This window comes from Lepidochelys olivacea, assembly GCF_965140295.1.
Source record: "Lepidochelys olivacea isolate rLepOli2 genome assembly, chromosome: 20".
NCBI classification, from domain to species: Eukaryota; Metazoa; Chordata; order Testudines; family Cheloniidae; genus Lepidochelys; species Lepidochelys olivacea.
In genome coordinates, this window is record NC_140430.1 from 19,435,631 (window position 1) to 19,456,679 (window position 21,049).

General features: G+C 56.2%; 1 protein-coding gene across 3 annotated transcripts; it reads left to right on the plus strand.

The window, feature by feature from the left end:
* Positions 1-421: 421 nt before the first annotated feature.
* NACC1 (nucleus accumbens associated 1) lies at positions 422-20,420 on the plus strand. 3 transcript variants are annotated; one of them, XM_084610836.1, is made up of 6 exons: positions 422-512; positions 12,986-13,949; positions 15,262-15,444; positions 18,032-18,137; positions 18,489-18,586; positions 20,142-20,420. In XM_084610836.1, exons 2-6 carry the CDS (start codon positions 13,037-13,039, stop codon positions 20,399-20,401), a joined length of 1,560 nt encoding a protein of 519 aa, XP_084466962.1. In that variant the 5' UTR covers positions 422-512; positions 12,986-13,036; the 3' UTR covers positions 20,402-20,420. The 3 variants fall into 3 exon arrangements, with proteins under 3 accessions (XP_084466962.1, XP_084466964.1, XP_084466963.1); XM_084610838.1 differs by having other exon boundaries at positions 15,265-15,444; XM_084610837.1 differs by having other exon boundaries at positions 432-512; positions 12,989-13,949.
* Positions 20,421-21,049: the final 629 nt, after the last annotated feature.

Genomic DNA, 21,049 nt, shown 5'->3' on the forward strand with positions numbered 1-21,049 from the left:
TCAGTGCAGTCCACTGAATGCATCTGATGAAGTGAGCTGTAGCTCACGAAAGCTCATGCTCAAATAAATTGGTTAGTCTCTAAGGTGCCACATAGAATAATTCTGTGATTCTACTATTCTGTGTGTATATGCAATAGATTCATATGATTCTATTACTCTTCCCATGCACCCCATCTCTCTCCCTCTCTGCAACCCCCTCCTCAAGGATAAGCCCAAAGCCTGGCTGGCAAGTTCACCCAGAGGCATTTTCCTGCCCCCCCAGGAGATGGGGGAAGGGGCCCTGCTCCCCTGGGCCGCCCCTGGGCCCAGCAGGGAGCAGCCAGCTCAGGGCTCAGCTAGCCGCGCCTGGGCGTGTGTGCGCCTGATGCAAGGGGAGGCCCGGCTGGCGGCGGCCGCTGCCGCATCGGAGCGCTCGGCCCTCGGCTGAGCCGGCCTGGCTGGCAATGAATGGCTGCTGCTGCCGCGAGGCCAGGGCGAGCTGAGCCCTGCGCGGAGACCGCCCCTGTGCACAGGTGGGAGCCGGCCCGCGCCCGGGGCGGGGCCCCCCGCGCCCCCGGATCCCGGGGGGACCCGCTCCGCCCCCCTCAGCTGCACCCCCCACTGCCCCCCCGGATCCCGGGGGGACCCGCTCCGCCCCCCTCAGCTGCACCCCCCACTGCCCCCCCGGATCCCGGGGGGACCCGCTCCGCCCCCCTCAGCTGCACCCCCCACTGCCCCCCCGGATCCCGGAGGGACCCGCTCCGCCCCCCTCAGCTGCACCCCCCACTGCCCCCCCGGATCCCGGGGGGACCCGCTCCGCCCCCCTCAGCTGCACCCCCCCCTGCCCCCCCGGATCCCGGGGGGACCCGCTCCGCCCCCCTCAGCTGCACCCCCCCCTGCCCCCCGGATCCCGGGGGGACCCGCTCCGCCCCCCTCAGCTGCACCCCCCCTGCCCCCCCGGATCCCGGGGGGACCCGCTCCGCCCCCCTCAGCTGCACCCCCCCTGCCCCCCCGGATCCCGGGGGGACCCGCTCCGCCCCCCTCAGCTGCCCCCCCCCTGCCCCCCCGGATCCCGGGGGGACCCGCTCCGCCCCCTCAGCTGCACCCCCCCTGCCCCCCCGGATCCCGGGGGGACCCGCTCCGCCCCCCTCAGCTGCACCCCCCACTGCCCCCCCGGATCCCGGGTGGACCCCGCTCCGCCCCCCTCAGCTGCACCCCCCACTGCCCCCCGCGCACCCCCACTGCCCCCCGGATCCCGGGGGACCCGCTCCGCCCCCCTCAGCTGCACCCCCCCTGCCCCCCCGGATCCCGGGGGGACCCGCTCCGCCCCCCTCAGCTGCACCCCCCACTGCCCCCCCGGATCCCGGGGGGACCCGCTCCGCCCCCCTCAGCTGCACCCCCCACTGCCCCCCCGGATCCCGGGGGGACCCGCTCCGCCCCCCTCAGCTGCACCCCCCATTGCCCCCCCGGATCCCGGGGGGACCCGCTCCGCCCCCCTCAGCTGCACCCCCCACTGGTCCCCCGGATCCCGGGGGGACCCGCTCCGCCCCCCTCAGCTGCACCCCCCACTGGTCCCCCGGATCCCGGGGGGACCCGCTCCGCCCCCCTCAGCTGCACCCCCCACTGGTCCCCCGGATCCCGGGGGGACCCGCTCCGCCCCCCTCAGCTGCACCCCCCACTGGTCCCCCGGATCCCGGGGGGACCCGCTCCGCCCCCCTCAGCTGCACCCCCCACTGCCCCCCCGGATCCCGGGGGGACCCGCTCCGCCCCCCTCAGCTGCACCCCCCACTGCCCCCCCGGATCCCGGGGGGACCCGCTCCGCCCCCCTCAGCTGCACCCCCCACTGCCTCCCCGGATTCCGGGGGGACCCGCTCCGCCCCCCTCAGCTGCACCCCCCACTGCCTCCCCGGATTCCGGGGGGACCCGCTCCGCCCCCCTCAGCTGCACCCCCCATTGCCCCCCTGGATCCCGGGGGGACCCGCTCCGCCCCCCTCAGCTGCACCCCCCACTGGCCCCCCGGATCCTGGGGGGACCTGCTCTGCCGCCCAGCCTGACCCCCACTGCACCCCCTGATCCTGGGGGGACCCGCTCCGCCCCCCTCAGCTGCACCCCTCACTGCACCCCCTGATCCTGGGGGACCTGCTCTACCCCCCAGCCTGACCCCCACTGCACCCCCTGATTCTGGGGGGAGCTGCTTCCCTCCTGCTGCAGCCCCCCCTGGCCCCCCGCAGAGTCCCTGATCCTGGGGGAACCTGCTCAGCCCCCCTCTGCTTCAGCCCCCACCTGACCCCCCTGCATCCTCTGATCCGCCTCCCTTCTGCTGCAGTCCCCCCATCTGACTCTTCCACTGTAACCCCCTGATCCTGGGGGGACCTGCTCTGCTCCCCCTCTGCTGCAGTCCCTTATCTCAGTTCCCTGATGCTGAGGGGACTGGCTATGCCTCCCTCTGCTGCAGTCCCCCCATCTGACTCACCCCTTCCCCTGGGTGGTCTGGAGGGGGCTAGGCCTTTCTCCAGGTCCCGCCTCTCCCCCAGAGGCTTCCCTGCTCACCCCACAGTGCCTTCAGGAAACTTTCTGCCCCCTGGGGAGTTCTCTAGCTGCCCCCCACTCTCCTCCTAGACCCTCCCAATCTCCTCCACGTTAGGGGACCTTCCCCCCCCCCCATGGGAAGAGAATCACCACCCCCCACAATAAACTCTGGTGAGGCCTCCCCCTATGCACCCCCTTCTGGGTAGAAGTGAGGGGGTGGGGTCAAGGATGAATCTCCCCAATGGATCAGGCTCCTGGGTGGAGAAACCCTTCTATTGCAAAAAGAAAAGGAGGACTTGTGGCACCTTAGAGACTAACCAATTTATTTGAGCATAAGCTTTCGTGAGCTACAGCAGTTCTTATGGGGTCTTCAAGCTGTAGTTGGGGTCTTCCCATCCTAGCAGCCCCCTGTGCCTAGATGGGCTTTTGTTTCGTTATCTTGCTTCTTGCCCACTCAGCTGCAAGGGAAGGGCCGAAAGCCACCAGCCTAAAGTCAACTTCAGCTACTTGGGAATTTGGGGGTAGCAAGGCCGGGAGGGTGTGTGTGTGTGTGTGGGCGGGCGGGCGGGGGGGCGGCAGACTGCCCTTCTCCTTGTCATATGTTGGGAGTTAGTGGTGTTTGGCCAAGGGGAGGGAGGGATAAAGGGGTGATCTCCCCCTGTAAAAAATAAATAAAAATCCCACCAAACAAAAAACCAGGAAGTTTTTCCTGGATCAACTCTGTGGCTCGGGAAACTGGAACAACCCCAGAGTGGGTTGAGGTGAGGGTGTAGCGAGGATTTCTTCACTTCACCGAAAAAGCTTTACAATTTGTTTCTGTTGCAAATTGTTTACATTTTTATTTATTTACATTTTGAAGGGGGCGGGGGCAGGTTGAGCTGTCTGGTTTGGGTTGCATTTGATTTAATTTAATTTAATTTTTTTTTTCTTTTGCTATGTGTTTGGGTCACAGGTTTCTGGTTTATGTAGAGAGTGTGTATAATAACACACGTGTTGTGTTGCATGTTCCCCTTTTCTGTTTCTTTGGGTTGCAAGTTTCAGGTTGTGTGTGTGTGTATATAATAAGTGCATTGTTTTGTTTGGGTTGTATTTCACTTTTATTCCATTTGTTTAGGTTGCGGTGTTCAGGCTTGGATTACACATATATTTTAATACGTTGTTTTGTTTGGGTTGCTGTTTCTATTTGGAGATTGTATATTTTTTTCAATACGTTTTTGATTGGGTTGCAATTTGGGGGTTGCAGTTCTTTATGGATTTGGGGGGGAAAGGTTGTGGTATCTGTGTCTTGTGCATAAATCCTGTTTTTTAAGCTTGAACCTCATCCCTGGACCTTTTCTGTGTAGCTCAGTCCACGGTCCTGGCAGGATCAGCATCCAGTTAGTTACAACTATGTTGAAACAGAGTGGTAGCAAGCTGGATTATGTATATGGGCTACCACTGAGGTACACAGACTCCAGCCCCTTATAGGTCAGGCCACTTGCCTAGGACTTAGGAGATACGGATGCAATTCCCTCCTCTGCTGCATACTCCATGAGAGATCTCCAAATCCCATACTCGCTCTGTGCCTCAGTTTCCCCATTTGTAAAATGGGAATAATAGCTCAGCCCTGCCTCACAGGGGTGAGAATAAATGTAGTAAGGGTAGTGAGGTGCTCAGATACTGGTAATGGGAGGCCATATAAGTACCTAAAATAGATAGTACTGGGTGCTACACAGATACAGGGTGCGAGAGAGTCCCTGCCCCAAGTAGCCTGCAATCTAAATAGACATTGTGTGGGAGGGGAAACTGAGGCACAGAGCAGAGAAATGGGTTGCCCAGAGTCAGTGGCAGAGCTGGGAATGGAACGCTGATCTCCAGATCCCCAGTCCACTGCCCGATCCCTGCATCTCAGTGTTGCCTCCTTGTCAAGACCTCGTGCGGGAGTTGGGTCTGAGGGCTGCCTCTGTGACCGTATAGTGGAGCGTCCAATCTACGCCACTATCACTAAGCAACTCGGGGCTCTGTCACAGCACTGGGGAGGCAGTGTGGTCTAATAGTTAGAGCACAGTGCTGGGAACTGTGACTCTTGAGTTCTCGTCCCAGTGCTGAAGTGGGGTGGAGTCTAGTGGACGGAGCAGGCGGCTGGGAGTCGGGATGCATGGGGTTACTCCCAGCTCCAGGAGTGGGGTGTAGTGGACTTGAAGCCATGATTCCTGGGCTCTGCTCCTGGCTCTGGATGGGAGGGTGATTGAGATCCTAGGACAGAGGTCAATGAGTTACGATGCCTTCTTGGGGAGCGCTGAGTTTAAGCCTGAACAGAACTGTCGGGGTTGTGATCCCAGCAGGAGCCAGGCATGCGGCTTTCTGGGTCCCCGGGCAGCGAAGGAGGCTGATCTGTGAGAGTGGCAGGAGTAGGTGCTGGATCGGGTGGGGAAGGATCCAGCTGACGGGCAGCTTATTCCTCTGATGCTTCTGACAGAGCTGGAGTTGAATACTTGATATTAAACATGCAGCAGTGGGTGGCTGTGTGGGTAGGTCTGAAAACAGCCTAGGGAAGCTAGAGACAGGTCTTATTCTTGTGGCCTGTGTGAAACATGCTTCACAATGTGCCCCGATCTGGTATCTTGGGGCCCCCAGAAAAACCAAGAGGGCTTGTAGGGGGTGCAGATCAGGCAAAGCCGTTCTATTTTCTCCCACTGGATGATAGTAACTTGTATTGCAAGAGCTCCTAAAGGCCCCAGCCGAGATCAGTGGGCCCCCACTGCGCCGGGCGCTGTCCCCCACAGCTGAGATCAAGGGACCCCACTTCACTGGACACTGCACAGCCACAGGTGGGAAGGGAAATTGAATCACAGAGTGGGGGAAGGACTTGCCTGAGGTCACCCAGCAGGTCAGTGGCGGAGTTGGGAATAGAACCCAGGAGTCCTGACTCCCACCAAAATTCCTGAATCTCAAACTGGGGGCAACTGTTCTCATTAGTTGGAGGTGAGGTTGGCGATGCCCTCATGTTGTGCGCCTTGTGGCTCCATAGTATGGAGGTACCTGTAAATCGGTGTCAGGATGGAGGACTGAAAATCAGGACTCCTGGGTTCTGTTCCCAGGTGGGTGGAGAGTAAGGTCTAGTGTCTGTAATCTAGTGGTTAGGGTAGGAAGGTAGAAGCCAGGACTCCTCCGTTCTTATTCCTGTCTTTGGCACAGATTGTGGTCTGGAAGTGAGAGCTGGAGATGCTGGAAACCAGCGCTTCTAGATTCCAAGCTCCGCCATTGATTGGCTGGGTGACCTCTGGCAAGTCACCTCGCCTTTCTGTGCCTCAATTTCCCCATCAATACAATGGGGATAATGATACTGACTCATCCTCGGGTGAAGGAGTGTGGGTTCCATGTGGAGGCTGGTTAATGATCATGTGCAGAGTACTGTGAAACCTTGGAAGAAATAAGCATCAGGTGTTTATTATTGAGAGTCAAATTAAAGGTAGAATCGTTACATTTTCTTCATAGATTATAAAGCCAGAAGGGAGCACTGTGATCAGCTAGTGTGATCTCCTGTATAATACACAGGCTGTGGGATTTTCCTGAATTAATTCTGGTTTCAAGTAGAGCAGATTTCTTGGAAAAACATCCAAACTTGATTTAAAAATGGCCAGTGATGGCAAATCCACAGTAGCCCTTAGTAAGTTGTCCCTCTTAAAAATTTGTGTCTTATTTGTCTAGCTTCAACTTCCAGCCACTAGCTCTTACTAGACCGTTGTCTGCTAGACTGAAGAGCCCTCTATGATCAGTATTTTGTTCCCCAGGTAGGTACTTAAAGACTGTGATCAAGTCACCCCTTAACCATCACTCTAGGGCTTCCGGAGTCTGTCACTGTCTACAATAAACAGGCCCAGAAGTCAGGGTTTGTAATGGTTTTACAGAACTTCCTATGGGTAGAAAAACTTTTTGATTTAAATGGGTTTTAAAAATCAATCTAAAAAAACCAAAACAGGACTCTCAAACCTCCTTGATTTCAGACCAGGGAAGATGAAACTGACAAAGAACTTTCTCCCTGCCCTGCTGAGATAAATGTCAAAAGTAAAGGAGAGTGAGGAGGCTCTTTGGGACAGGGACTGCCCCTCCTTATCCCTTGAGCCTGCACCATGGACTCCAGTAACGCAGGATTCGACCCTTATTAGGCGTGTGCGGGTAGCACCTAGAGGCCGCAGGTGAGATCAGGTGCCCGCTGCACCAGGTGCTGCAGATACATTATAAGAGCAAGTCGCTGTCCCAACAGACTTACAGTCTAAGTGAACAAGTGGGAGAAGGGGAAACTGAGGCCAGAGGATGACTTACTCCAGGTCTTTGGTGGAGAACAGAACCCAGGTGTCCCGAGCCCCTGCTAGATCCTGCTGCACATGCAGTGGGACTGCACCTTTAAACTGATTTCCTTTTCTGCAGGATCGGAGGTTCTGTTAAGTGCTCTAACCTGCTGGTGTCTCGTTCTTATACGTGCCAGCTGCTGGGAAAGCCGGCTCATCTGCTGCCCTCCTCTCTGTCGCTTGCAAATAGGTCAAGGCAGTCGATTTCTCTGGTGGATCGCGGGCAAAAAGAGTGACCCTTCCGGGCTGCTGTGACTTTAAAAACGCAATGTCACCCAGGTTCCAAAACCCAAGGCACAGAGGCAGCCTTGTGGGGGAGTCCACTGTCTGGGGCAAGACTTTGGGTCTGTTCTCACATCACTGCGTGCCTCAGTTTCCCTAGGAATCTGGGGCCCTGGGGCTCTGCCTACCAGGGGGTTCCCCTCGCTTGGAGTGGGGTTGGCAGAGGGGATCCCCCACTAAAGAGTCTGTGGCATCTCTCTCCCTCCCAGGAGAGGCAGAGATGGTAGCATGCCATCGTGTCTGTGCTTAGTGGATTGAGGCTAAAAGATCTTTGGGTCAAGGATGCGGGTCAGGGGCTCTAATGCAAATCAATAGCGAGTGCAGGGGGTTTTTTCTCAAGGGAACCACTGTCTCTGCTTCCCCAGCCTGTCTGTCAATGTCCCTGAGTTTGATGTGAAAGGCTCCCTCTGATCTGACGGTTACCCTACCCCTTCCTCCTGCGATTTGGGGGTATCAGGTGTCTGAACCAGGTGGTGAGCATGCAGGAGTGGGTGGAGAGAGAGGTTGGGACCGTGGGGGGCTGGTTGGGCTGAAGGTATTAATCTTCCCTGGACTGGGGGAGGCGGAAAGCCACCCCGATCTGGCAGGCGGCCCCTTAGGTGGAACGAGTTGTCAGGTCTCAGTCTTGTTCCTTCCTTGGCTGCTGCAGTCAGTGGGATTGAAGGGACAACAAGTAAATTCCCTTCCCCGCCAGAGGCGGGTCCCTGAGACACAGAGGCAGGTTAGGTTGCTAGTCTTGCGCTGGGGCTACATAGAGTCTTAGAGACAGCTGATCCAGCACCAGCCAACCTGTGGGATGGGTGGGAGCTGGGCTGAGCCAGACTCCACAGAGGTCTCCAAAGCTAAGAGCCAGTGTGGCTCAGAGTTGGAGCTGTGTATGTGGGATCAGGGCAGAGGGTCAGCCAGCTCTGATGGGTAGGGGCTGGCCTTTGGGTAAGATGATGGTCGGGGGAACAGGGCTGAGAAGACCGTGGTCTTATTCTTTTGCTGTGTTGCTTAGCAAAGTTTGGGCTGTAGGATAACTTGTCCTGGGCTAGGATTTCACCTAAAGATCACCTTGTCTCTGTAGGATGCTTGTGCTGGGCGAAATTGGGGCCTGCTTGTGTCGTGCACCCCTCCAACTGAGATTGGGGGCCCTCTCATGCCGGGCCCTGCACAGGACGCCCCCCCCACCCCACCCCCCAGCTGAGATTGGATGCTCCATCATGCCAGGACCTGCACAGATACCCGCCCGCCGCAGGGATCCGGGCCCTGCATAGACCATCCTCCGTCTGAGATTGGGGGGTCCCTTCATGCTGGGTCTTGCATGGGGGGCTGCATCATGCCAGGCACTGCACAGACCCCACTCCAGCCGAAAGCTGGGACCCATCATGCCAGGCGCTGCACACACAGAGGGTGAGGGACTGGCCCTGCCCCAATGAGCTTTCAGTCTAGCCAGAGGGATTTAGATTGGAAATAAGGCTCAGGGAGATTCACCATTGGGACAAACCTCCAGGAGGTGGAATCTACATCTTGCGAAGTCACCAGATCCATCCTGGTGCCTCTGCTGTAGCCAAAGACAGCTGCTGGGCTCAGCACAGGGGTAAATGGGTGAAACTGAAGATCTTGGGCCTACAGTAGGTCAGGCTAGAGGATTTAATGGTCCCTCCTGGTCTTAAACCCTGCTGCCCTATAAATAAAGGGACAAAAGCAGGATCGGTCCCTCGGGTTTATCACTGAGGGGACTGTGTCCCAGAAATGTGAAGTGACTTGTCTGCATGGAAAAGTTGTGCTGGTTTTGAAGCGAAGGTGTGAACGTAAGCCACTTGGGGTGAAAGTGCTGCCAAGGGGCGCTCCGGTTTTGGTGTAAAAGCGGCTTCTCTGGGGCTGGTTCAAGTCGGTTAGAGACAGATTTAAACTCGACTGAAATCAGATCATCCGTGCAGGGGTTCCCTGGGTCTTTAAAGAAAAAACAAAAAAGCGAGTTAAACCAGTTCAAGTTTTCCAAGTAGACAAGGCCGAGCGATGCCAGAGCCCAGGTCCCCGAGTCCCGGTCTGTTATCTTCACCACAAGACCTTCCTTTTGCTTCTCTTTTTTTAGACGGAATCTTATAAGTAGCCTGCAGAATAAGGCGGAGGAAAAACTTGCCCTTGCTCTTGTGATGATGGTGCCTTTGCCCAGAAAGGTTTGCATTCAGAATTCTGGCAGAGAACGAATAAGTTTATGACGGGGCATGAGCTGCTTGAGAGTGGGACTGTCATCTTGTTCTGCGTTTGTACCGTGCCCAGCCCAGTGCGGCCTAGTGGTTTCGGGAGGCCTGGGTTCTATTCCTAGCTCTGCCACTGGCCTGCTGGGGGCCCTTGGGCGAGTCACTCACCCCACTCTGTGCCTCGGTTTCTCCATCAGTGAAACAAGGATGACAGTGACCTTCTTTGAGATCTGTTTGTGAGACGTGCTAGACGAGAGCTCGGGATTGTAGTTTTGCATTTATGACAAAGTGCTGCCGACGAGGTGGAATTCCGTGGCAGCTACCAAGGAACAAGGCTGGGATGGCAGGGAGTGGAGGATTCTGTTCTGTTAGAATGGGGGAGGAGGGGCAGGAAGCCAGGACTCCTGGGTTCTGTGCCTAGCTCTAAGGGGGCAGTGGTGTCTAGTGTTTGGAGCAGTGGGGGTCGGGGCTAGAAGCTAGAACTCCTGGATTCTATCCCCAGCTGTAGGAGGGGAGTGGTGCCTAGTGAGTAGAGCGGGGAGTTAAAAGCCAGGACTCCTGGGTTCTCTCTACAGCTCCACCACTGATTCACTCTGCAGCTTTAGGCAAATCCCTTCTCCTGCCTGTACCTTCGCCGTCCTTCCGCGCCCCCCCCCCCCATGTAAAATTGGGTGTGGGATGCCCCCCACACACTAGGTGTACCCACAGTGGCTGGGCTTTCTTGAAATGGCTAAATCCAGGGCTGGAGAGAAGGCCGGCTTATCAGGGCTTGGGGATGATGAGACAACAAAGCCACAGGGGCCTTGGTTTTCTCCCCGCCCCAGGGTTGGGGAGATGCCGATGGGGCGCTCGGATCAGCACATGCCCATCCCCGGCTCCCAGCAGTAGCGTCTGTGGAGACAAGCACACCACGTGGTGGATAAGTCAATACTCTGTTCACTTGGTTACCTTTCCGCGCTCCTGCTTTGCATCCCTGCATGGCTAGTTCAGCCAGTGTTTGCTCCCCGCTCGCTCGCTTTACGGTTTTCCCCCCTGGTGTCAGTGTCTGCCACAGATGGAAATAGTGTGGGATAGACCTGCGTTGCTCACTGCATCTCTCCTCCCCCACTCCCATAAAAGACGTACAATGCACGGGGGCCAGTTAGGGAAAGGAGTATGGGGCCTTTCCCTTCCGCGGGGGGTCCTCTCTGATCCAGCCCCGGTTAGGGGACTGGCTGGCTCAGGGGCAGGAGGGAATGGGATTCAGCCCCTTTCCCCTTTATGGGGTGCCAGCTTTCATCCAGCCCCAGCTTAGGGGAGCGGTTGGTTCAGGGGGCCAGGAAATGGGACACTGCCTCTTTCTTCTCTGGGGGGTGCTGGCTCCAATCCAGACCCAGGGTGGGCGCCCTGTGAGTCAGAGGCAGGTGGAGTCTCTCCTGTTCTCTTGGGATTTTTAAAAAAAATCAGTTAGCTAAAAAAAAAAAAGTCTAGCAAATTGCTCTGCTAATCACAAATAAATTAACCCTCCCCCCAGCTTCGTTCCATAGCGATTTGCTAGGCGTGGCAAGTCTCAGTGACGGGATGGGAGCGTGGAATTGAGCGTGGCTCTGATTTCCTGCCTTGTTAGCCAGCGTGTGGAGAAAAGATGGCTGTGTGGCTAGGAGCTTGCATGCACACATGGGCGCGCTGTGTCTTTGAAACCATTACAAAATGGATCAAAGGAAATACTCGTCCTTACAACATATCATTACCCTGTGGAACTCGCTGCTACAGGATGGCGTGGAGGCCAAAAACTTGGCAAGAGTCAAAGAGGGATTGGACGTGCACACCACGCCCATGAGGTGTGCTGCTCTGTCCCCTTGGAGTGGTGACGGGGCCACTTAGAGATTGATGAGCCTGGACCAGCCTTGGAGGACAGAGCTGAGTCTTCTAGCAGAGGTAGCAAAGGCTTTAAGATGCAGGGGTCCGAGGTTTGCTCCCCTGGAAGTGTCAGGATTTCTACTGGGTGGGACACCAGCCTGGGACTTGGGAGACCTGGGTTCAGTTCCCTGCTCTGCCACAGACTCCCTGTGTGACCTTGGGCTTCTTTGCGGCTCAGTTTTCCCATCTGTACAATGGGGAGAATAGCACCGCCCTACCTCCCGGCCAGGTTATGAAGATAAAACCGTTACGGTTTGGGAGAGGTGAGGTATTGCAGTTCTCACCGATTGGGGGACGGGTAAACAATGAAGATGACGGGTCACTGACACAGAGCGATCTGGATCCTTTGGTAAACTGGGCGCAAGCAAACACTATGTTTTAATACAGCTAACTGTAAATGTATCCGGCTCGGAACGAAGAGCGTCGGCTGTGCTTCCAGGCAGGGGGGCTCTCTCCTGGGAAGCAGGGACTCTGAAAATGATTTGGTGGTGGTGGATAATCAGCTGAGCAGGAGCTCCCAGCATTATGCTGGGGCCAAAACAGCTAGTGGGGTCTGGGGATGTATAAACGGGAATGTGGAGTAGGGAGAGGTGATTTTCCCTCTGCATTCGGCACTGGGGCAACCGCAGCTGGAATCCTGTGCCCAGTTCTGGTGCCTACAATTCAAGAAGGATGTTGATAAATTGAAGAGGGGTCAGAGAAGAGTCACGAGAAGGATCTAAAAGATTAGAAAACCTGCCTCCAGGAGCTCAGTCCATTTAGCTTATTAGAGAGAAGGTTAAGGGGTGACTTGATCACAGTCTGAGTATCTACTTGGGGAGTAACGGGCTCTTCTGTCCAGCGGAGGCAGGCCTAACACAATCCACTGGCTGGAAGTTGAAGCTGGACACATTCAGACTGGAAACAAGGTGAGCATTTTTCATGCTGAGAGTAACCACTGGAACAAGGTACCGACAGCTTCTCCGTCGCTGATCATTTTCCAGCCAGGACTGGGTCTGTTTCTAAAAGCTCTGCTTTAGGAATTCTTTCGGGGATGTTCTCTGGCCTGAGTTCTACAGATCACAATGGTCGCTTCTGGCCTTGGGGGGGTCTGTGAAAGTATCCTATGGACACAGATCGGGTTTTATTAGCCTCTGAGCGAATGGGCTTCTTTTTTAGCTCAGGAGGGACTCCAGCTGTGGGATCCAGAGGTGTCAGGTTCAACCCCTTCCGCTGGACCCCACTGCGGGTGTCATTCCCTGGGGTTTAGGTACAACGCGGGCCCCCCGCAGCAGCATCATAAAGATCTTAATGTGAACCTGGCTGATGGGATAGGGCCGCTCCGCCACAGCCAGGCAAATAGCTAACGCACTTTCCTTTTTATATCCCCGCCCCCTGCTCCCTTTTATCATTCCCCCCACCCCTGCTTCCATGTCTTGCCTGTGTCTTCGCATGTCTCTCCACCTCTGGTTCTCTTCCCCCCATTCACTCCTCTCTTGCTCTCCCTGTTTGCCTTCCTCTTGTCTTCTCTTCTCCCCTCTCCATGTCTGCATCCATCTACCCCATCGGTCTGTCTCTGTCGTCATACCTACCCACCCACCTGTCTGTCTCCACCTGCTATCATCCATACCTATCTGTCCATCACCATGCATCTGATGTATCTTATTGTGGTCCCCGTGCATCCATACCCACCCGTCCGTCCATCGTGGTGCATGCCCACCCCTGGTCACACGTATCCATCCATCCGTCTCCTCCTCTCCCCCCCCCACGTGTCTTTCCCCTCCTCTCTGTCTCCAGCAGACCCCCCACCGCCTCCCCACCCCCACCCCAAGCCAGGAGGAGACGACTATGGCGCAGACTCTGCAGATGGAGATCCCCAACTTCGGCAACAGCATCCTGGAGTGCCTGAACGAGCAGCGCCTTCAGGGGCTGTACTGCGACGTCTCGGTGGTGGTGAAAGGCCACGCCTTCAAGGCTCACCGGGCCGTCCTGGCGGCCAGCAGCTCCTACTTCCGGGACCTTTTCAACAACAGCAAGAGCGCGGTGGTGGAGCTGCCGGCGGCTGTGCAGCCCCAGTCCTTCCAGCAGATCCTCAGCTTCTGCTACACGGGCCGGCTGAGCATGAATGTGGGAGACCAGTTCCTGCTGATGTACACGGCCGGCTTCCTCCAGATCCAGGAGATCATGGAGAAAGGGACTGAGTTCTTCCTAAAGGTCAGCTCCCCCAGCTGCGACTCCCAGGGCCTGCACGCCGAGGAGACCCCTTCCTCCGAGCCCCAGAGCCCCGTGGCCCAGACCTCCACCTGGCCCTCCTGTAACACCCCCTTGCCCCTGGTGTCCCGCGTCAAGACAGAGCAGCAGGAGTCGGACTCCGTCCAGTGCACTTTCGTGGTCAAGCGGCTCTGGGACAACGGCCAGAAGGAGGGCGGAGGCGGGGGAGGCGGGGGAGGAGGCAACAACGGGAGCCGCAAAATGGCCAAGTTCTCCACGCAGGACCTCGGAGGCAACCGGCAGCAGCAGCAGGGGGCGCAAGCAGCAGCAGGGGGCGGGGGCGGCAGCGGGCCCAGTGTGGTGAGCGGGCCCAGCACGTCCGACCAGACCAGCCCCGGCACGTCCAGCGCCTACACGAGCGACAGCCCGAGCTCTTATCACAACGAGGAGGACGAAGAGGAGGATGCGGCCGAGGAAGGCTCCGATGAGCAGTACCGGCAGATCTGCAACATGTACACGATGTACAGCATGATGAATGTAGGGCAGACAGGTGAGAGTGGCTGGGTGGGGAGGGGCCTTTCATGCCCCACCCCTTGGGGGAGGGGCTTGGGCCCTAATGCCCCACCCCTTGGGGAGGGGCTTGGGAAAGGGGAGGAGAGCTAGTGCTCTGCCCCCTTGGGGGCATGGCACAGGGAGAGAGGAAGGGGTGGAGCTTATAATGCTCTCTCCCTACAGCAGTGGCTGGGGGAAGAGGAGGGACTTTTATTGCTCCACCCCTTTGGGGAGTGGCTGAGGGATGGGGCGGGGCTTCTCTGCTGCTGGGTGTGGCATGTTTGCTGTCAGGGTTATGGGCAGGCGAGGACAAGGACTTGTTTTCATTGCACGGTGAATCCAGCTACACTAGCTGGAGAGTCTGGCCTGGAAGAGCTTAGAGAACCACCGAGAAGAAGGGTGGCCCAGTGGTAAGGGCGATACCTCATGCCCTGAAGACCCGGGTTCAATTCCCAGCTCCGCCACAAGTTCCCAGTGTGACCGTGTGCATGTTGCTCGGTCTCTCTGTGCCTCAGTTTCCCATCTGTACACTGGGGATCCCTGCCCTGCCTCCTAGGAGTGTGGGGAGGAGAAATACTCCAGCGGCGGGGGTAGGACAAGGACAAGCTGTAACATCGGGGCGTAGAAACCTTAAATCAATGACCTGGGTGAGGCCTGGAGATGATGGTTTTTCTGGGGTTTCTCCAGCTGTTCCAGGCTTCTCCTTGGATAAAGGCTCAGCCTCTCTGTCGTGAGTTTCGCTGAGTCTCAGCCCAGTTCCCAGCAGGCCAGGCACACCCAGGTTGCTATCAAAGCAGGGCTCAGTGGTGAGGCTGGTGAGGCTGCGGGTTTTTCTCGGGGCTCATCCCACTCAGCGGCTAGAGAAGCCCATCTGCAAGGGGGCGATTAGCCAGGGGATAAATTCACATGGACCCATGGCCGGAGAGAGGAGCTGGGCCGCTGGTCCCCATTGTAATAGGGGAGAATTCGCTCTTCTCCAGCTGGAGAGACAAACCCCTTGCGCTCCAGATCCCATCTGTGCAGGGGTTAAAAATGGCCATCGTCCCCGCCTCCCGGAAAGGGAAACTGACACAAAAAATCACGGGTCCTAGTTGCTGTAGTGAGTTGGCGGCAAACCTGGAAGTAGAACCCAGGAGTCCGGACTCCCAGTCCCCCCTGCTCTAACCACTAGACTCCACTGCCCTCCCAGAGCCAGGTAAAGAACCCAGGAGTCCTGGCTCCTAGCCCCCTCCCACCCCACTAGACTGAATGCTTAGGCCTAGGAGCTGTGTTCTGTGTGTTCACCCTCTACTCCCCCGGGCCCCAACCAGCAGCGGCCGCAGAGAAGGTGGAAGCCCTGCCCGACCAGGTGGCCTCTGAGTCTCGCAACCGGATCCGGGTGCGGCAGGACCTGGCGTCGCTGCCGGCCGAGCTCATCAACCAGATCGGGAACCGGTGTCACCCCAAGCTGTACGACGAGGGCGACCCTGCGGAGAAGCTGGAGCTCGTGACAGGTGTGTGTGTGTGGGGGGGTGGCCAACTGGGGGAAGGAGGCAGAGACCAGTCTGGGGTTGGGGGCGGGGGGGCTAATTAAATTGCAGCATGTGAATGTGCTGCCCCTGTTTTAGGGCTTGATCCAAACTCAGTGGGGTTCTTCCCTTACCGGGAGCTGAGCACGTGTTCCTGTGCGTTGGCAGACGGGAGCCAGTGACAGGAGAGGCAGTGAGGCCCAATGGGCTGGCGCTCACGAGACCTGGGTTCTGTTCCCAACTCTGCCACTGCCCCTCTGGGTGACCTCAGGCAAGTTCCCCCAACCCTGTACCTCAGTTTCCCATCCCACCCTGGGTCTGTGCAGGGCCTGGACTGATGGGGGCTCGGTCAGGGGCGGGAGCTCTCTATGCAGCAGCCAGCATGACAAAGGGCTCCAATCTCAGCCTGGGGAGAGGGCCCTAAAAAATTCACTGGACCGTGAAATCTGGTCTCCCCCGTGAAATCTGGTCTTACAGATTTCACGGGGGAGGCCAGTGTTTCTCAAACTGGGGGTCTCAACCCAAACTGCGGTTGTGGGGGGGTCACAAGGCTACTGTAGGGGGTTGCGATGTTGCCACCTTTACTTCGGCCGCCCTGCTCTGAAGGCGGCGCAGGAGGGTGGTGGAAGCTGGCAATACCCTGCCACGACACCTTATTTCTGCGCTGCTGCGGGCGGTGGTGCTGCCTGCAGAGCTGGGCTCCCTGCCAGAAGCCGCGGAGCTTCCTGGAGATGGATCTGACCCGACCCCGGGAGCGGCCCCTGCAGGGGAAGAGGAAATCCCGTCCCTCACCAGCCTGGCCAGGACCAGCAGCTGGAGCCTGCCATACGGTAGGAGCACCTCAGCCAGGGCGACCCCAGCCCCTCCCTTCCCTGGCTCCGGGCCCAGTGTCCCAGCGTTCGGAGGTCAGAGGGGCCTTCGGCTCGTCACCCTCCCAACCATGGTATAGGCCGTAAGGCCAGCCTTTCCCTCCCCCCCCTCAAAAGTGAGGACACCCCCCCCACCCCGTCAGGGTTCCCTCCCCACTCTGAACTCTGGGGTACAGATGTGGGGACCCACATGAAAGACCCCCTAAGCTTATTTCTACCAGCCTAGGTTAAAAACTTCCCCAAGCTCAAATCCTTCCCCGTCCTTGGATGGGTACTGCTGCCACCACCAAGGGAGTTAGACAGAGATTCAGGAAAAGGACCGCCTGGAGTTCCTGTTTCCCCAAAATATTCCCCCAAGCCTTCACTCCCTTTCCTGGGGAGGCTTGAGAATAATCTACCAACGAGATAGGTGAACAAGGTGAGCACAGACCAGACCCCTGGGCTTTTTAGGACACTAAAAACCAATCAGATTCTTAAAAAACAGAACTTCATTATAAAGAAAAAAAAAAAGTAAAAATATCCTCTGTAAAATCAGGATGGAAGGTAATTTTACAGGGTAATAAGATTTAAAACCCGGAGGATTCCCCTCTAGGCAAAACTTCAAAGTTACAAAAACCAGAGATAAACCTCCCTCTTAGCACAGGGAAAATTCACAAGCTAAAACAAAAGATAATCCAATGCATTTCCTTCCTATTACTTACAATTTGTAATCTTAGATGTTAGTTCAGATATGGCTTTAGTAGTTGTATTTTCCCTGCCCTGGTTCCTCACCAGAGAGAACACAAAGAAAAAACATAAAACAAAAACCTTCCCCCACAGATTTGAAAGTATCTTCTCCCCTTATTGGTCCTTTTGGTCAGGTGCCAGCCAGGTTATCTGAGCTTCTTAACCCTTTACAGATAAAGGAGAGATTTTATGCTACCCATAGCTGTATATTTATGACACCGCCCCCCACCATGCGCAGAAGTGAGGGTGGCAATACGGCGACCCTCCCTACAATAGTCTTGTGATCCCGTCCCCATGACCTCCTTTTGAGTTGGGACCCCCAGGGTTACAACCCCATGAAATTTCAGATTTAAGTATCTGAAACCATGAAATTTACAGTTTTAAAAATCCTGTGGCCGTGAAAGTGACCCAAATCGACTGTGAATTTGGTAGGGCCCTAATGTTGGGGGGACCCCGATCTTGGCTGGGGGGTGTTTGTGTGGTGCTTGACACAACAGGGAACCTTGAGCTCGGCTGGGGGTGGGGTCTTTGGGGTGACCAGCACAGCTGGGGATCCTGATCTTGGTTGGAGGAGGGGGTCCATAGGGCATGTGGATCAGCAGGGGACCCTGATCTCAGCCAGGGGGTGTCTGTAGGGCACCTGGCATAGCAGGGGACCCTGAATGGAGGTTCATGGGGTGCTGGGCACAGCAGTGGGCCCCAACCGTCGTCGTTAACCTCCCGTGCCCTGGAGTATGCAGTGTTACAGCCCCATCCCCTGTTCCGTGTTGTCCCGACGCCAGGACCTCCCTCGCCACGCAGAAGCCGCTGTCTGTCACTGCCAGGTCGGGGATTGAGGCTCGTGCTCCAGCTCCGTTCTGTTGGGTCCAGGGGCAGGCTCGGCAGGAATCGAGGCTGTTCCCTAGTGGCGCCCCCTTGTGAGGGGTCAGAGGGACATGTCTGGGTCATAATGGGTTTTTTTCCCCCACCCCGCCTAGGAACGAACGTGTACATCACCCGGGCACAGCTGATGAACTGCCATGTCAGCGCGGGGACGCGGCACAAAGTGCTTCTGAGGCGGCTTCTGGCGTCCTTTTTTGATCGGTGAATTTCGGCTTTCTGTATTGTGGGGGTGGGCCTGCGTCTCTCTCTTCCTGTGCCCTGCCCTGCCCTGCCAGGCCTGACGCAGCACTGGGAGTCCGGACGCCGGGATTCGAGCCCCAGCTCCGGGAAGGGAGTGGAGCCTAGTGGTTAGAGCACAAGGGGCCAGGAATCAGAACTGGGTTCCCCCCAGCCTGTGGTAAGGAACTGGCGGGAGTAGAGCAGGGGGCACTGGGAGCGAAGACTCCTGGGTTCTTTGCCCACCTTTGAGTAGGGGATGGGGGTCTGGAGGTCAGAGCAGGGCAGTGGCGAGAGGGTCTTTAGTTCTAATTCTCCGTCCTTTCCCCTGGCTAGGAACACTCTGGCAAACAGCTGTGGTACTGGCATCCGCTCGTCCACCAACGACCCCAGCCGGAAGCCGCTGGACAGCAGGGTGCTGCATGCCGTGAAGTGTGAGTGCAGGGGGCAGGGGGTGATTCTGCTGGGCCCAGGGGCTCCACAAGGCTGCATCCTCCGGGCCCCATGGGGGGTGAGCCGGGGTCCGAAAGCCTGTCTCGCAGCAGATGGTACTGCCCCACATCCCAGTGACGCTCTGGGGCCTAGCCCGTTGCGTCTTCCTCATTGAGCGTCGTGCCCTTTGCATCAGGCTCATTACGGAGATCCTGGCCTGAGCGTCCAGAGACCAGCGGGGGGCAGGCCCAGAGACCCAGCTGGCACAGCCAAGTCCTCCAGGAGCTCTGGTTCTGAACATTGCAGGGTGGGGGGTGGGGGTCTCTGTTCTGAGTAGGGTGGACCAGATGTCCCGATTTTACAGGGACAGTCCCAATATTCAGGGCTCTTTCTTCTGTAGGCGTCTATTATCCCCCACCCCCGTCCACACTTGCTGTCTGGTCACCCTAGTTCTGAGTCACATGCTCCCCATAACATGACCCTTGTACTCTCCATCTGGGGAAGGGGTGGGCTAATCCTGGCCCCGCCCCCTGTTAAAGGGCCAGACTCTTCTTTGCAGAACAGCACAGAGGAGGACCCCAGATGCACAGGGGGAGAATTACACTCATTATGTGTGTGTAGGGGGGAGGGCAGGGCGGGGGGAGGGCTGTAGGGTAGAGAATGGGGAACTAAAGGCAGAGACAGGTATTTCCCATCACTGAGATCATGCCCCTGCTGGCCAGAGGCTGCAGAGAGATAGTCATAAAACGTAGGCCCAAGCTAAAAAGCTTCTTGTTTTTTTAAAATAATAATAATTCCCACCGTTTATACCCCAGAGCTGATCTCGGCACTTTTTTAGACTATTTTAATCACTCTGGAAAACGGGATTTTTGTTTATTGTCGGTTGCTTTGCGATAGTTGGTTCCTAACATTACAGAAGGACAAAGAACAGATTTTTTCATTTGTTGACAATTTAGAAAAGTTGGGGGGGAGAGGTTTCAAAATTTTGGCGAATCAAAAAGTAAAAATAAACCATGAATAGTTTGGGTGGAACAAAAATTTTAGTTTCTGGTGGGAGTGAAAACAAAAATTTCAGAAATTGTTGGCGAATGAAAAGATTGGGAAAAAAAGAGTTTTGGGTGGAATGAAACATTTTGTTTCGTTGAAACCAGCATGTTTTGGTTTGACCATTTTAAAACGCTCTTTGAACTTGGAAGGAAACATTGAAACGAAAAGTCATTTTCAAACCGAAAAATAATTCTTTTTTGTATAATTTTTTTTTAGGCTTTTGCCCTAAATGAGCAATTAGGTGAAACGAACGTGAATTTGCAAAACGCTTTGGTGTTACTGAAGTTGTATTTTTCATTGGGGTGGGGGGAAGTGTTTTGCCCTGTTCTACTTAACACCCCCTCGCTTCCCCATCCTGGCATTACGCTGGGCCCCCCGAACTGGGCTGTAACTGTCTCCTGTCCTCTGTGGATCCGGCACTGGGAGGGGGGTCTTGCAGCACACTTTCCGGGGGGTGCTAGCATGGCTGCCTGACTAATAAGTGTCTTTTTTTTCGGCCCCGCTCCCCAGTCTACTGCCAGAACTTCGCCCCCAACTTCAAGGAGAGCGAGATGAACGCCATCGCCGCCGACATGTGCACGAATGCCCGGCGCGTGGTCCGTAAGAGCTGGATCCCCAAGCTCAAGCTGCTGATGGCAGAAGGTGACACCTACACCACGTTCATCAACGACACTGGGAAGATGGAGCCGGACATCATGGGAGTGGAGCACAGCTTTGAGACAGGCAGTCACGACGGGGATGCAGGGACCTCGGCCGAGAGCCTCCAGTAAAAACCGCTTCCTCCCGTTAGCCCTTTCCATTCACTGATTTATTTTATTTTAATTTCTTAAGTTGATTATTTTTAGCGTCCCACTTTGATTTGATTTTAATGTGTTTTTTTTTTTTTTTTCGGTTTGCCAGGGGGGGAAAAACGTTGCACCGTCTCTTTAAAAAAACAAAATCATCCTCAGTTCCTAATGCAGTGTGGGTAATGAGAGAGGGGTCGGTGGCATGGGCAGTTTCAATCTCACGCTGTTCTTACTGGGCAGGTGGATGTTTTCTTGGGTAGCCCTGTGAGTCAAACCGGGGAAATTCCCCCCTTCCTCCCCCTCACGTTGTGCAGGATCCATGCTTTTAATGACCTCTCGTTAAATAGATCTATAAATAATTGATCACGCTTTATATGCAGGTTCTGTTTATAGGTGGTTTGCAAAGGGGTGATAAATGATGGATCATGTCTCAAGCATATCAAAGACAGGAGCGTCGGATGTGTTGCAGCTGGGTCTAAGCTTCCCATTGGATTTGATAACCATCCCTGAGAACTGATTAACCTTGCATTCAAGCTTTATGAACCCTGTGCAAACTGCTCACGAATGGAGCCTTCGTACAAAGTGGGGCTGTACGATTTTACAGGAAAATAAAAATCCGAATTTAAGACC